This window comes from Strigops habroptila, chromosome 5 (genome assembly GCF_004027225.2).
Source record: "Strigops habroptila isolate Jane chromosome 5, bStrHab1.2.pri, whole genome shotgun sequence".
NCBI lineage: Eukaryota > Metazoa > Chordata > Aves > Psittaciformes > Psittacidae > Strigops > Strigops habroptila.
This window is the reverse complement of record NC_044281.2, coordinates 60,971,462-60,984,734: the sequence shown is the minus strand read 5'-3', so window position 1 is coordinate 60,984,734 and position 13,273 is coordinate 60,971,462. Positions and strand designations below refer to the sequence as shown.

The following is a 13,273-nucleotide window of genomic DNA, read 5'->3' as shown; positions in this document are numbered from 1 at the left end:
CCCCGCCGCTTCGCAGCTGGAGCGGGCAGGGAGGCAGCTGCGGGCAGGTGCCGCTTGTGTCTCCTGCAAGGCCGGTGTGTCAAAAGGGCGTCAAAGCATCTCTCCAGTGATCGGAGCTGAACCCTGCTCAGACACCCAGAGGGCCAGGACAGGGGACTGCGCACAGAGCAGTCAGGACAGCAAAATGGAAAGGACGGCACACAGGAGAATTAGGGCGCTAGGGACACCCATAGAGGTACAGCACGCACCAGAGGGGCATGTCCTGTTTGGCCAGTTCCAGCATTAAACCGCAGCTGAAACTGCACCAGTAACACACAGGGAAACTAGGCGTAAGTGTTCCACGAGGTGTTTCCTTCACACCAGGATAGCAGCAGAGATGTATGTTTAAGCCTTCTGAGCTGCTGCAAAAGCTTTTGAAGGGAGTTTTCCCCTAGAAATGTCAAGCACATGGAAGAGCACACAGCTCTGAGCATCTCACAGAGATGGTACGCTGGAGATCGGTGCCTGTCTGAGCAAGTGCAAGTGCTGGGGTGGTGGGGTGGTACACTACCCCAGCACTGATACCCTCCCTTTTCCCACCTGCTGTTCCACACCTTTAACTACCAGATCCACTCAGATTACAAAGGCAGCAATCTTTATTTTTCTGACACATTAAAATTCTTACACTTAAAATACCCCCAAAACAGAAGTTTTTTAAGAGTTCCAAATGTAAGTTCTGATAAACAGAAGAAAGAGAGCAAATGACAAATCACAAGCAAGATGATGCTCAGATTCCCAGGCAGAAAATACACCTTCCACCTTCCCTTGGCCTGTAACCCTTGATTCCTTGTAATAACTGTGTTCTCCTGGGCCCCTCTGTGCCATAGCCTAGAATCCAGGCACCAGAGTGATTGTGCAAGCCAGAGAAGTCCTGAAAAATGTTCATTGGAACGAGTTGCAGCTCATGTATATGGGGGTGGCTCATCAAGACTCATCCAACCCTCAATTAGGTGACACTGCTTTGCACACAAACGTAGCTTCCTGTAACAACAGGGCTCTTCTCATTGTCGCTCTTTGGGAAGGGAATGGAAACATGGAAATCAGGGCCTACATAACCTCACTCGGTGGGTGGCAGTTTCATGAGATGGGGTGAGCAGTTCTCACAGCCCTCTACCCCGCTTCCCAAACATGCACTACCACTGTTCAATTCATAGTGGCTATGGGCTCAGCAGACTGCTCTACCAACTAAAATTAACCCACCTACTAAGAGTGGAAAAAATGTAGATGGGGAAACCATTTTCTACACATGCAAATTGCACCAGAAATAAAGAGGCAGTCACGCAACTGGAGGGAAACCAAGTCCTCCTCTCAACAGCAGTAAGCCATTATATTATCTCAAGTTGCTCATGATATGTTTAGGCTGCAAATTACTGAACTTGTTTGAGGCTCCCCATATCAAACATGTACATGTAGCCAACTCTTCAAACCTTATAGCACCAGTCTTTATTTGCCCTAGTGCTATGGGGAAATGCGTTTTACCTTGAGAGGGATTTAACAGATAGAAAACAGCTCAAAGAGCAAGTGATCCAACCTAGAAATTTAAGGCCTTAATGATACATTCATCTTGACTCCTAACAAGCTGCACAGCACATTGCTGGGAGTAAGCATAAGCTGGCATGTTTTATATTCAGAAAGAACAAGGAGTAATGCCAGACTGCAGTCAGAGCCTCTGAAACAAAAACATGGCAAAAAGCAAAGCTGGGTAGAAAAGGAGTTATCTCCTCTGCCTCCTTACCCATTCCCAGAGCCAAATGTCACAATCTCCATGCAGTCAAGAGTTTCTGCACATCTCCACTCCCCAGCTACACTCCCAAAGCGTCATCAAGGAGTTCCATGGTAGTACTATAGACCTTCATCTTTCTGACAATAGCCCACAACTTGCAACTGCAAGCAACAGTTACTCAACTACTAAGGTGTATTTAGACTCTGCTTCTCTAAGTACTCTTGTTAGTGGCCTCCACAGGAGTGTAAGGAAGAGGAAGGTAGGAATTTATTGCAAGGTGAAACCACAAAAGAAGGAAATGAAACAGAGAAGCCCTGTCACACTACAACTGTGAACTTGAAATGTCAGGTGGGATAGGGATTACAGCCAGGGGGTTCAAATCAGTTGTTGCTTTTACAGTAACTAATCAAAGGCAAGTTACAATACTTGCCATTTCACAGGTATCCCAGTTAAACTGGCTGAAAAAGAAGGGGGGGGTGGGAAATTAAGATACAGGAGAATGATTTTTCTACTAGATGGGCAGGAAACTGAAAAAAAATCACTGCCAGCCTTTTAAAATAAGACCACAGAAAATTTAAGTCTTGGAGAGCCACCCTAGTGGTGCCAATAACACCAGCTAAAGGATGGTTTCAAATGAGGGGCTTAAACCAGAGTTAGACACAAAAGAGGGAAACAGCCAACCACTCTCCCACATCCCTACACTGGAGCTGCCTGACCCACAATGGACATGGGGAGGTAGCATTCCAGGCAGGCTTGACGTCCATAACATCCACATTCCCACCCAGGCCATTCTGGTGAGCAGATGGTTTATGAATTCCAAAGGAAACATTCTCAGTCACTTTCAAACTTGACGGAATTGACTTGGGTTGATATAGTGCCCCCACGGTAGCTGCCTCGTTTTTTCTTTGTCTTCTCATGGCGAAAAGATTTGCCTTTAGTGAATTTGAGGATATTGTTAGCCTTCTCACCCCAGTCACCAGCTGCTCCTTTCTGTGAGGGTTGAATGGGGAGAGGAAAAAGAAATTCAGGTCAGTACCCAGAAGAGTTAAGGCAATGCTTTGCACTTCATCATACCCAGCACACCCCACTACATTAACACTGGAGCTGATAGTACTCTCCCATGCACCTCCTGCCAGTGCTCACACACTTATTAACAGCACCTCCTGGTGGAAAAAGTTTCCACCAAAAAAGCTCCCCACAAGCACACCAATGCTGCTCAGACAGTATTTGCTGGGATCAGGCATTACCATACTGGGCACTACCTAGCCCTACCTTTGCTTCAAATGAGTTATCAGCAACACGGGCATCCACCTCAATTTCTTCTTCCCTTACACGGCGGAATGGAGAGGCTGGCTGTTTAAAGAGAAAGGAAACGAGACAGAGTAGAGCATATGCACACAATATTCCCTTAGTGACACCCTCCTCACCCTGCAAATATGGAGTCCTGCTCATGTCACCTCAATCTTTGTTTCTCAGGTTTATAATTCTTTTCCTTCTTCAGATCAGGTGGCTCAGGGATGCTCCTGTGCAAGCGCATCCAACCAACCTTTGCCAGAGTAATATTATGCACACATGTGCACTCCCTAGGGTTCTCCAGAAAAGGTTCAAGTGCTTGAAAATGAAGCAAAACTACAAATGAACCTGTGGACCCACCCCGATCCCCCACTCCCCTCCTACCCCTGAAAGCCCCAAACACACCTACTAGTTCAGGAGGCAAAGATGCCTCTGCTCGCAATCACCACAGCCCATGCTCACTCACCTGCTTCACCTTGGGAACTGTGTGTGGTGTTTTGGCTTTGATCTTTGCCTTTTTACTGTGTGGTGTCTCTGGCTCCTGAACATCTTCCCTCTTTTGTTTCTTCACGATTGTGCCTGTTAGATGTACAGTAGCAAAACTTCACAGGGAGTAACTGCAGTATTGGTAAAGGTAATAGCATCTCTCCCCCAGAATGCAAACCCAGTGTTGACACAAGTGTGAGTGAGAATCAATCCCTGCATTATCTCACCCAGAAAACAGACTGCTATAACAGACACTAATAGCCTTTCTGGGTCAGCAAGGATTTTGCCATCCTATCCTAATGGATAAACATAATTCTGCAGAATAGGGTACCTCTAAATTTAAGATTTAGTGCACTTGAAGTTCTGTTTGTTAAAATTTGCTAGTTGTCGAAGCCTTACAGTATGCAGTTGCACAAATCACTAGCACATTCAAAGCTGTTCTTCTCCTGGAGGAAAAAAGATTGAGATTGTGCACTGGGGCATCATCCATGGTGTCCCACTCAACACAGACAATGTCCTCCAGCACTCTGCCTTGCTGTCACTAACAGTCTTGTGCATCCACAGATGGCAACTGACAACTGTACAGAAGTGTACAGTTCACTTCACCATAAATTCTGTTGCCAGCAGATATGCAATAGAGACAAAAAGGATCACCCCAAATGAAAGACAAGCCCTTCGTCTCAGTACTGCACCAGATGGCATAATCTAATAGCACATAGAAAAGACCCAACATTGTTTAGGAAAGACTTCCATTCATGCTTAGCTCAGTAACACTGCCTGACAGACCCATTTCCCAGACAGTAGGTAATACCTCCATTGATTTTTCTAGCCTCTTCTTCAGAGCTGCTTTCACTGCTGCTACTGCTGCCACCAGCTGGCTTAGACTTCACATTGTTTGCTGCTGGTGTGGATGCTTTTGCCTTCTCTGTGGAGGCAGCGGTCTTAGAATTGCTCTGGGCCCCTTTTGCTGCCTTTTTGGGCTTCTCATCCTCTTCACTGGAACTATCGGATGAGCTGCTACTACTAGAAGCAGCTGCCTTCTTCCCCACAGTTGCTTTTGCTGTCCCTGTAGATTTGGTGGCTGGTTTCACTGCTGGCTTCTTTTCTTCTTCACTGCTTGAGCTATCAGAGTCAGAACTGTCTGCTTTGGAAGCTGGGGTAGAGGGTTTAGACAGTAGCTTACCCACTTTGCCAGCTAATTTAGCTGGAGTGGCTTTCTTCTTCTTTGCATCATCAGAGCTGCTGGAGCTGCTATCTGAATCAGAGCTACTTTGTGTTTTCTTTGTGGCAGCTTGTGACTTATTTGTTGCAGGAGTTGCTGCTTTAGTTGTGGGCTTCACAGGGGCTTTCTTGTCAGAGCTATCAGAATCTAGAATGGAAAGAAAAAAATAATCAAGGCTAAGCCCCATTCCTTCAGCATAAAGCTAACATACAGATTCAGTGTTGATAAACAGTGCACTTCATTAGCTGCTTGAAACAATACTGCCATGGGTATTCCTGTCCAACTGCACTCTCATACCCTGCCTAGAAACAAGGAGGTCTGAGCAAGCACAACATACATGTGGGATTCTCCTTTTCTCCTACCCCAATACCTGAGCTGTCTGAGGATGAACTGGAATCTTTCTTCACTTGTCCAGGCTTGACAGCTACTTTTGCTGGTTTTGAAGTATTCTTCACCACAGGTTGTTTAGCTGAGAGCTTATTCCCTACCTTCTTCTTGTCATCCTCCGAGCTAGAATCTAAACACAAACACAAAAAAGGATGTTCTTTAATTCAATGAACTTCTGGTGCGAGTATAGAGCTCATGGGAAGTGAAAACCAAAATGGGTTGTGGTCCGACGGCTGAGCCAGTAAGTAACTGGCAGTAAGCAGCATTTGATGAACATTCAGATGGTCAGGGGACAGCATTCATCTTTCCAGATATCTTCTTTGTTGGGAGGCAGTGGAAACATGCAGTTTTAAGCTTTTCACTAATGCATGCACAAGGAAGCAGGTATGTGGAGAATAATGTTGAAGAGGTACAGAAGAAGGGACTGGAGAAAGTACAGGTATTACCAGAAACAAACTCAGGGAGAAGAAACCAAGAAAAGAATTTATGTGGTAAAGATCAAAGAACTGAAGCAGGGAAACTGAAGCAGCAACAGCACAGTATCTCACTTTAGCTTTCTATTTCCTGTATCAGATGTGTTTAGCAGCAGGCTGAGGATGGACTGGAGACTCCTGCATACAAATACGCCTTTGTATTGTGTGTCACAGCAATCTGGAATGCTAAGCCTGATCTATTCCAACATTTATGAACACTAACGGTAATCAAAATCTTGTATGTTTTTGAAAAACTAGGCAACAAACCCAAAAAACATGTAACTGCTGCCACTTGTTGAAGCACTAGAATATGGGAAGACACACATTCTAGTGCTAGCTTTCTGCAGACAGACAGGCTCCTGCCACCTGCAGTCCCTGCTGTGGCACCAGCGATGTTGAGATAACACAACAGGAGCACCCTGAGCTTGGAGGGGAGATGTAGCACACAGGGAATTTACATGGGAAATACAGCACTGCAAACCTTAAGCCTGATGAACAGAAGATACAAGGCACATTGTCCCTATTTCTGGAGTTACATTAGGAGAAGGCATCTTTTGAGCCTATTTTGAACTTGGTATGGCAACAACATTTCTTATTTCAGAAACTTCTCCCAAACACAATGGGACAACAGAAACCAAAAATCTTAAAGACACAGATCCTCAAAAAATATAACTATTAACCCACCTGGAGAAACCTGATACACATGATGCCCCACCCTTTCAATCTTCCTGTACTTGCCAATCGTCTCACAATGGTGTCTCATAGTCAAGCTCCACTCTGCATAGCACACTGCTGTTTTCCAATTTCACATCTTGTTAGATACGGAGACTGTGAAGCTTTTGAGCTTCTATACTAAGGTGTACTAGTAGGTACACCACTATACAGCAACCTGGCCAATAAAACCATTAACACAGAAACCCCAAAACTATGTATTGAATTACCTGAGTCACTGTCAGAACTGGATTCAGCCTTCTTGGTAGCCACAGCTTTTTTTTGGGAGGCAGGGGTTGTTTTAGCTACTACTGCTTTGCCTGCAAAAGCAAGTTCAAAATTAAAAGGTCATATCCACACTAAACCTTTGCCCCAAGATCCAAACTTTTCCAGATGTGAGAAAGCTCCATTCTCAGTGCAGGAGTCATTCAGCCAGCACATTGGATGCCAAGCAAGGACCTGTCCAGCTGCAATAACAGGCCTGGCTTATTCCCGCTAAACTAGATCCTAATGACTTTTCAAACCAATGCGTGCAAAATAATCCAACCTGCACACAGCTTGAATCCTCAGTTTGTACCCAGGGTTGTTTGGGATGCCTTCAAATTATTCAGAAGCTTCCAGAGAAGCAAACAGCAACACAGGCTAAAGTCACATGGCTTTTTCAAGGAAATCAAGACATTGTCAACACATTGTCTGCACCACATAGTCCTTCCTCTGCAGAGTCCTCTCCTCACAACATACCTGCTCCTCCCTTTGAGGGCACCTGCTCTGCCTCATCACTACTGTCTGAAGAGTCACTGCTCTCAGCCTTTTTTGCAGGAGCCTTGGCAAGGCCTTTCTTGGTCTGTGTAGCTTGAGGAGGTGGTACAGCACTGTACGGACCTATGAAGACAGACACAGCATTCAGACGCCTGCATGACAATGTGAGTAGCACAAGACATTTGTTGTAGTTAGAATAAAGCACTTCTGCTATTTGGTTCCATTTATTCCACTTCTGTAGGTAGAATCAAAGATGCTAGCATGTAATTTGAAAGGTTACACTCACTGCTATCTCCTGTCTCTGCTGTGAATTTAACTCTCCTCTTGGGGTTCACTGACCCAACCATCTCTGCAGAAGTTTTCTCTGCACTTTTAGAAGAATGGGAGCTTGTGTTGCCAAAACTTTTCAGAAACCCCAACAAATAGAGATGTCAGCTGTTGATTGTTTTCCTTTACTGTCTTCTCAAATCCTCTGGTTAGAGGATCAGACTGAGTTTTAATGCTTGATCCTCCACATAAATCAGCTCTCTACCGGAATCCTAAAAGCACTATACTGAACAGAGGCCCATTTAGCCCGTCAGTTGGATTGCAACTGAATAGACCTAGACACTTCGCAAAAAAATCCCCCAAAACTCTAAAAATGCTTTAATTGCTGCAGTTGCAGAATAACCAAACCACTGGCAAACTACTTCTCAAATCCTGGCAGACAGGAAACCTGCAAGAATGTACTTAAAGGCTACCTGCATAGAAGACATGCAAACCAAGCAGCGTCTGTCACAATCTCTTACACCCCATCCGTTGCTGAGGGAGAAGCTGAATTGTACGCTTAGCCCCAACAGCATCCATGAAGAGAGCTGCTGTATTTCTGGTTCATGGTACCACCACCAGCACCACCTGGAACCTTCTGTGCAGCAAGACTTGTCTGTGCCCTGCACATGCTTCTCCTGGGACAGTGGGACTAGCAGAAAGCATCCTCCTTCCATGTAGCAGCAACATTATTTAGTACTTACCAGACTTTGGCTTTTGTTTTGCTGGTGGCTTTTCATCGTCTGAACTGTCAGATGAGTCCTCGCTACTCGAACTTTCTTTGGCACGTTTGTTTTTTCCTGGACATGCTTGACTGGCTGCAGGTTTTGGCAGAGGCGATTTCTTGGGAACAGCCTTATCACAAGAGAGAAAGAAATTCACAGTCAAAAAGAAGTTACAGAAGTGTTGTGGGAAGAGCTGACAGGGATCTCGTTTAACTCTACCTCTCATGTAAGCGAGCAAATTTTGAAGACAAAGTGAGAAAGATAAATGAAAATTCTCAAATGTAAATTTTAGGAAATGTATGAGCATCATATTTCTGGCCACTCTGCTGCTGCTTTCTGCTGCATGCATCCCTAAGGAGGAGCTCCTCTGATCAAGGAGCACAGAACTAGCTGAATGATAGCAACTGCCACCTGATTAAACATAACTCCGATTATTTTTGTATTGCAGAAATCAGTTTTAAACTCCTTAGTGGAAAACTCAAAATTACAGATAGCTAAGCACAAAAGACATGCAATAGTGAACATATAATAAAGACTACAATATGGTTATGACAGAATGATATGTTCTCCTGTAAAAGGAAGGAGCAGAGGAAGCAGTAAGGAGGTATTAGAGAAGACAGCTAATGCACGAAGAGGTGATAGAACACACAGTCCCACTGTGTGAAGGAGAAGGTACAAGAGCCACAAACGCTATGCTCAGCATCTCTGTCATCTGTGCCTTTGTCTACATGTTTTGCATTCCCTGCAAGACAGATAAACCCAGTGTTACTAGACTTCTACAGTGTTCAAAAAGCTTTTCACAGCCTAATTTACCTTCTTTGGTGCAGTTTTTTCCTCATCAGAATCTTCACTACTACTGCTACTGCTTGCTGCTTTTCCATTGACCACCTTGGTGGCTGCCTGGGCAGCTTTACTTCCTTTTGAGATAAGCAAAAAGGGACATTAGAAAATATGCTACGGTAGATGAGGGGTAATTATACTCAGCACAAAGTGTCATAGAGAGAAAAGAATCACAGGAAGCCAAAAGGGCAGATTAAGGCAGTACCGCAAAACTATTGTTTTACCCTAGTGCAAGCTTAGAGAAAGCAGTTAAGGTTACTGATTACAGCTACTTATGCAAACAATGCAGCATCTGGGACCAGATGTTTTATCTGCAGTCAGTTCTACTGCTCTTCCACATCAGAAGCAGACTGGACTGGAGTGCAAATGGAAATGACAGCAGATTTTCAGACCGCTGTTAATACATATGCCTTTGCATGTAGCTACAGCCCACATCACTCTTACCCTGGCTTTTTTGGTTTTGCACTTTAACTTACGATATCCAGTAAGAGGTACCTGATTTAGGTGTTGCTGGTTTTGGCGGCTGTTTCTTTGGTGCTTCTTCATCTGAGCTGCTTGAGTCAGAGCTGGAACTCTCTGCTTTCTTCTGAGGCTGGATTTTGGTTCCAGCTGGCTTCACCACAGGTTTCGCACCTTTCTAAACATCAAAAGGGAAGGATGATTAGCCCTTGTAGCCATGAAATAATGAAAAAGAGGTTAATAAGTGGAACACATGTACAGATAATATAAAGAGCTGTTTTTGAAAGAGATTACTATTTTGACTTGAAAATGCCACTCTGCCTAACGCTTAGGGCCTGAAAATCCCCGGATAACAATTTTGCTCTGGGAAACCTCGCAGCAGCCCATGGGAGACTTCCTTTGCACCTCAGTCTCCAGTTCTGCCGCCATAAATGGGGCAGCTCTGGGGCTGGCACTGTTCTCTTCCTTCTCCAGACCACACTAGTTTGAAGACTGAAAATACTGACTGGGCAACTCTGGTTGGTCTCCTCTGGTGTACAGTGACATCATTCTTCCCACCCCCATGCTTCTCAAGACCATGACTGCAGCAAAAAAAAGGAAAGAAATTTGCTTTTTATATTCACCCATATGAAGAAAAAAATCACTTTTTTTAGTGACCATAAATAAATCTTTCTCGGGGGGGGGGGGGGGGGGGGGGGAAGTAAGCCCTGGCAGTCTCAGGATAAAAGCAGGGGGCAGGATACGAAACAAAGTGGATGCTGGACATTAAATTCATTTTTCACAGTACTAGTCCAAATGGCACACCATCCACTACAGAAATGTCTTCTCACATTGTACCTGCAGCAGCGTAGGAACTTCATAGTTGAGGAAAAGTGAGCCCAGTTTCAGAGAGAACTCTGCTGGTCAAATTTGCTATTATCCATCACTGTCAAACATGCATAAAAGAGGCTGGCAAGAAAAGCTGACCTTTGCTGGCTTCTCCTCCTCCTCTGAATCTGAATCATCACTGGAGTCCTCACTGCTGCTCTCTGCCTTCTTGGCTGAAGGAACCGCTTTTGCCTTGGGCACAGCTGCTGCTTTAACTGAAATAAGGGACAGCACACATTGATAATAAGTTATTTCACAACTATCATGTACCCATATCCTGCACTAGTGTGTATCAGGGCAAAAGGATATGCTAAGATAATTAAACCATGAACGAAGTTCGTAACAGTGACTTTGTTTCTTCAGCAGGGTGCGGCAGAAGACTCCAAAATGGACTGGCAAGAGGATAAAACCAATTCTGATTTTATCTTTGTCACATAGACGTCTAAGTGCAGACTTCTATCACCAAAAAGGACACCCCACAAGGAAAGTGTCCCCACAAACTGAGGTAACATTAAGGGGGTCTGCACACCTTCCAGCTTACAAAAACTCACTGAACAATTGCAGACTTCCAAAGAGAACTTCCAAAGAGAACTTCCAAAGAGAACTTCCAAAGAGAACTTCCAAAGAGAACTTCCAAAGAGAACTTCCAAAGAGAACTTCCAAAGAGAACTTCCAAAGAGAACTTCCAAAGAGAACTTCCAAAGAGAACACAGCAATACACTGTTTAGGTTCCAGACACTTTGCTTAACTTGTTTCAGCCAAGTCTACTCTTTCCTGGTTACTGACTGCTTTTTATTAACATGGAACAAAAGAAAAAATTTTGCCCCAAGTGAGGCGCACACCGTGATGAAGGCAAGGCATAAGAACAACTCCAGATAAAAAGGGAAAATATGGCTCACCACGTAACAAAGAGCTGTGGAGGGACATATCTTTTGACAGCACTAGGACATAGGCTTGAGAAAAAGGAGGACAGTTACCTCACACAAGCAGCAGGTGGGATACTTGGCATTTCTCTGGAAGTAGAAGCTATCGTGTACAACTGCCCTGCAACAAACAGGTCACAGTGCCCACCAATATAGAAGAGCCTGATAAATCCCAGCCATGCAGGAATTTTGTCAAAATATGCGTATTTTAATAGACGTGAAAGCACTTAAAAAACCTGAATCCATTTTCCTATGACAGCAAGATAAACCATTCTTTAAAGCTCTCAGTGAAACTGAGAATCCCTGGAAAATAGCACAGGGGTGGTGGTGCGGGAATAGTGAGGAGAGTACCAGCCCAATCTACAAGCATTCAAAAATGTTTTGCTCAATATTTAAATCAACACATGATTTAAATATGCTGAAGCAAGGTGGAGTAACCCTGTCAAGACATCCTGTCAGTGAGTGTTTGGAAAGCAGAATCTCAATATAGACAAGGTAATGAAAATGCTACTTTTGTAGCCCCTACAAAACTCAATACGGCCCAAAGCCTTCACTAGTCTCAGCCAAAACAGAGAAGCCGAATGGCTAAAACTTCCTAGTGGACACAAACCCTGATGTGCTTATATTATAACTGGATAAAGAGATCTTCCTCAGCTAGGATGAATGTACTTCACATGTCTCTTGCAAGTCTTTTGCCTGTGATAAGACCAGTCAATGAAAACCTAGTCCTTGATAGTCGCTGAAGGACCTCAGATGAACGGCTCAAGCCGAGCTCTATATCCAGGTGAGGAGCCAATGCCAAACACAGCCCTGGCCTGCCTGAAGGCTGCTCACAAACCCCACCTGGTTTCTTGGCTGGGGGCTTCTCGTCCTCCTCGCTGGAGCTGTCATCGCTGCTGGACGGCGGCTTCCTCTTCGCCTGGGACCCGTTGGGAACCAGCTTTCTCTTCTTGGCCGCTGGAGACCTACAGGGGGGGACAGCTGAGCTGGCGACTACGAGGGCCGGTCGGCGCCTGGCGCCGGTGTGAGCCCCGCAGCGTGGCGGAGCATGCCCGCGCCCTCTGACCCTCCCCTCCCCGGTAAGCGCGGCCCCCGCCGCGGGAGGGGCACTTACTTCAGCCAGTAACTGAAGATGTCCAGGAGGGAGGCTGCGTTGGGGTCCTGCTCCTTCTAAACCAAGAGAGAGGCCGCGTCAGTCAGTCACTCAGTCAGCCGGTCGGTCGGTCGGTCGGTCGGTCCCCCCCCCCCCCCACAGCCTTACCCCCCCGCTCACCGCCGCCGCCTCCCTGGCGAAGGCGCGCGCGGCGCCGTCGAAGCGGTTCTCGCGCAGGAAGGCGAGCACGAACGGGAACAGGTCGCTGGGCACCGCGCGCCACTCCGCCATGCTGCCCCGCCGACACGTGCCCTCCGCGCGCGCGCGCGCGCGCACCGCCACGTACGTCCGTACGCACGTACGGGCGCGCCCGCACCCCTCCGGTCCCGCCTTCCCCGCCATGTTGGCTAGGCGGTGGCGGGGCTCGGCCGCGCGGGTCGAGAGGACGCCTATGGGCAGGACCCGAGAGGCATAAGCGTCCTCCTGGCGAGAAGGGGTTTGGAAAGGTCCCGCTCAGCGGTGGCGCCCGCGTCTGGCTGAAGGCAGCAAGCAGGGCGGGAACGCTGCTTGTTGGGCGCAGGCAGGCTTAGGGACCGCAGCGCAGAGGTGGGAACCCGGGACATCTCTGCAATGAAACTCGAAGTGTGTATATGGCATTGGAAGAGGCAGCGCTTAAACCGCTTCCTCCCCATCAGTCTATTCTTAGCTGTAATCCATTTTAAGTATGGTCACTGAAAGGAGAAGGAGCAAGGATGCTCCATGGAGGGTAACAAACCAGTAGCTGTGGATAACCTCAGTGCTTGCAGCGGCTGCACCAACAGGGTGCAGTACCACGCAGCTTCAACATAGCAAGTATAGTCAGGTGTTGACAAGGGTAATCAGCAGTCACAGGAAAGGTGAGTTATGAACCAGATACCACATGAAGTATTTATTCAGGATCAAAGTGAAATAGTGCAGAGAAAGAGCT

At 46.2% G+C, this 13,273-nt stretch overlaps 2 protein-coding genes across 3 annotated transcripts in view; one reads left to right on the top strand and one right to left on the bottom strand.

The window, feature by feature from the left end:
- Nucleotides 1-617: 617 nt before the first annotated feature.
- On the bottom strand, nucleotides 618-12,628 carry NOLC1 (nucleolar and coiled-body phosphoprotein 1). Of its 2 annotated transcripts, none has more exons than XM_030485765.1 (14): nucleotides 12,487-12,628; nucleotides 12,328-12,383; nucleotides 12,057-12,178; nucleotides 10,390-10,505; nucleotides 9,460-9,601; nucleotides 8,938-9,041; nucleotides 8,104-8,254; nucleotides 7,076-7,216; nucleotides 6,565-6,654; nucleotides 5,134-5,280; nucleotides 4,353-4,910; nucleotides 3,522-3,634; nucleotides 3,035-3,115; nucleotides 618-2,752 (listed from the first exon to the last, which is right to left on the bottom strand). In XM_030485765.1, the coding sequence occupies exons 1-14, from the start codon at nucleotides 12,595-12,597 to the stop codon at nucleotides 2,594-2,596; spliced, it is 2,091 nt and encodes a 696-aa protein (XP_030341625.1). In that variant the 5' UTR covers nucleotides 12,598-12,628; the 3' UTR covers nucleotides 618-2,593. The 2 variants fall into 2 exon arrangements, with proteins under 2 accessions (XP_030341625.1, XP_030341624.1); XM_030485764.1 differs by having other exon boundaries at nucleotides 12,475-12,616.
- Nucleotides 12,629-12,921: 293 nt separating this feature from the next.
- Nucleotides 12,922-13,273, top strand: part of PIK3AP1 (phosphoinositide-3-kinase adaptor protein 1) — a 49,057-nt gene continuing 48,705 nt past the window's right edge. The window contains exon 1 of the mRNA XM_030485761.1: nucleotides 12,922-12,948. Within this exon, the coding sequence (XP_030341621.1) occupies nucleotides 12,937-12,948 (12 nt within the window). The 5' untranslated portion in view covers nucleotides 12,922-12,936. The remainder of the gene's footprint in view (nucleotides 12,949-13,273) is intronic.

Coding starts and splice junctions, on each gene's coding strand:
- NOLC1 (XM_030485764.1), bottom strand. CDS start 12,597: ATGGCGGAGTGGCGCGCGGTGCCCAGCGACCTGTTCCCGTTCGTGCTC. Junction 9,602..10,389: donor AGGAGGAGAAGCCAGCAAAG/GTCAGCTTTTCT, acceptor TTTGATGTTTAG/AAAGGTGCGAAACCTGTGGT. Junction 3,116..3,521: donor CAGTTCCCAAGGTGAAGCAG/GTGAGTGAGCAT, acceptor CTCTTTAAACAG/CCAGCCTCTCCATTCCGCCG.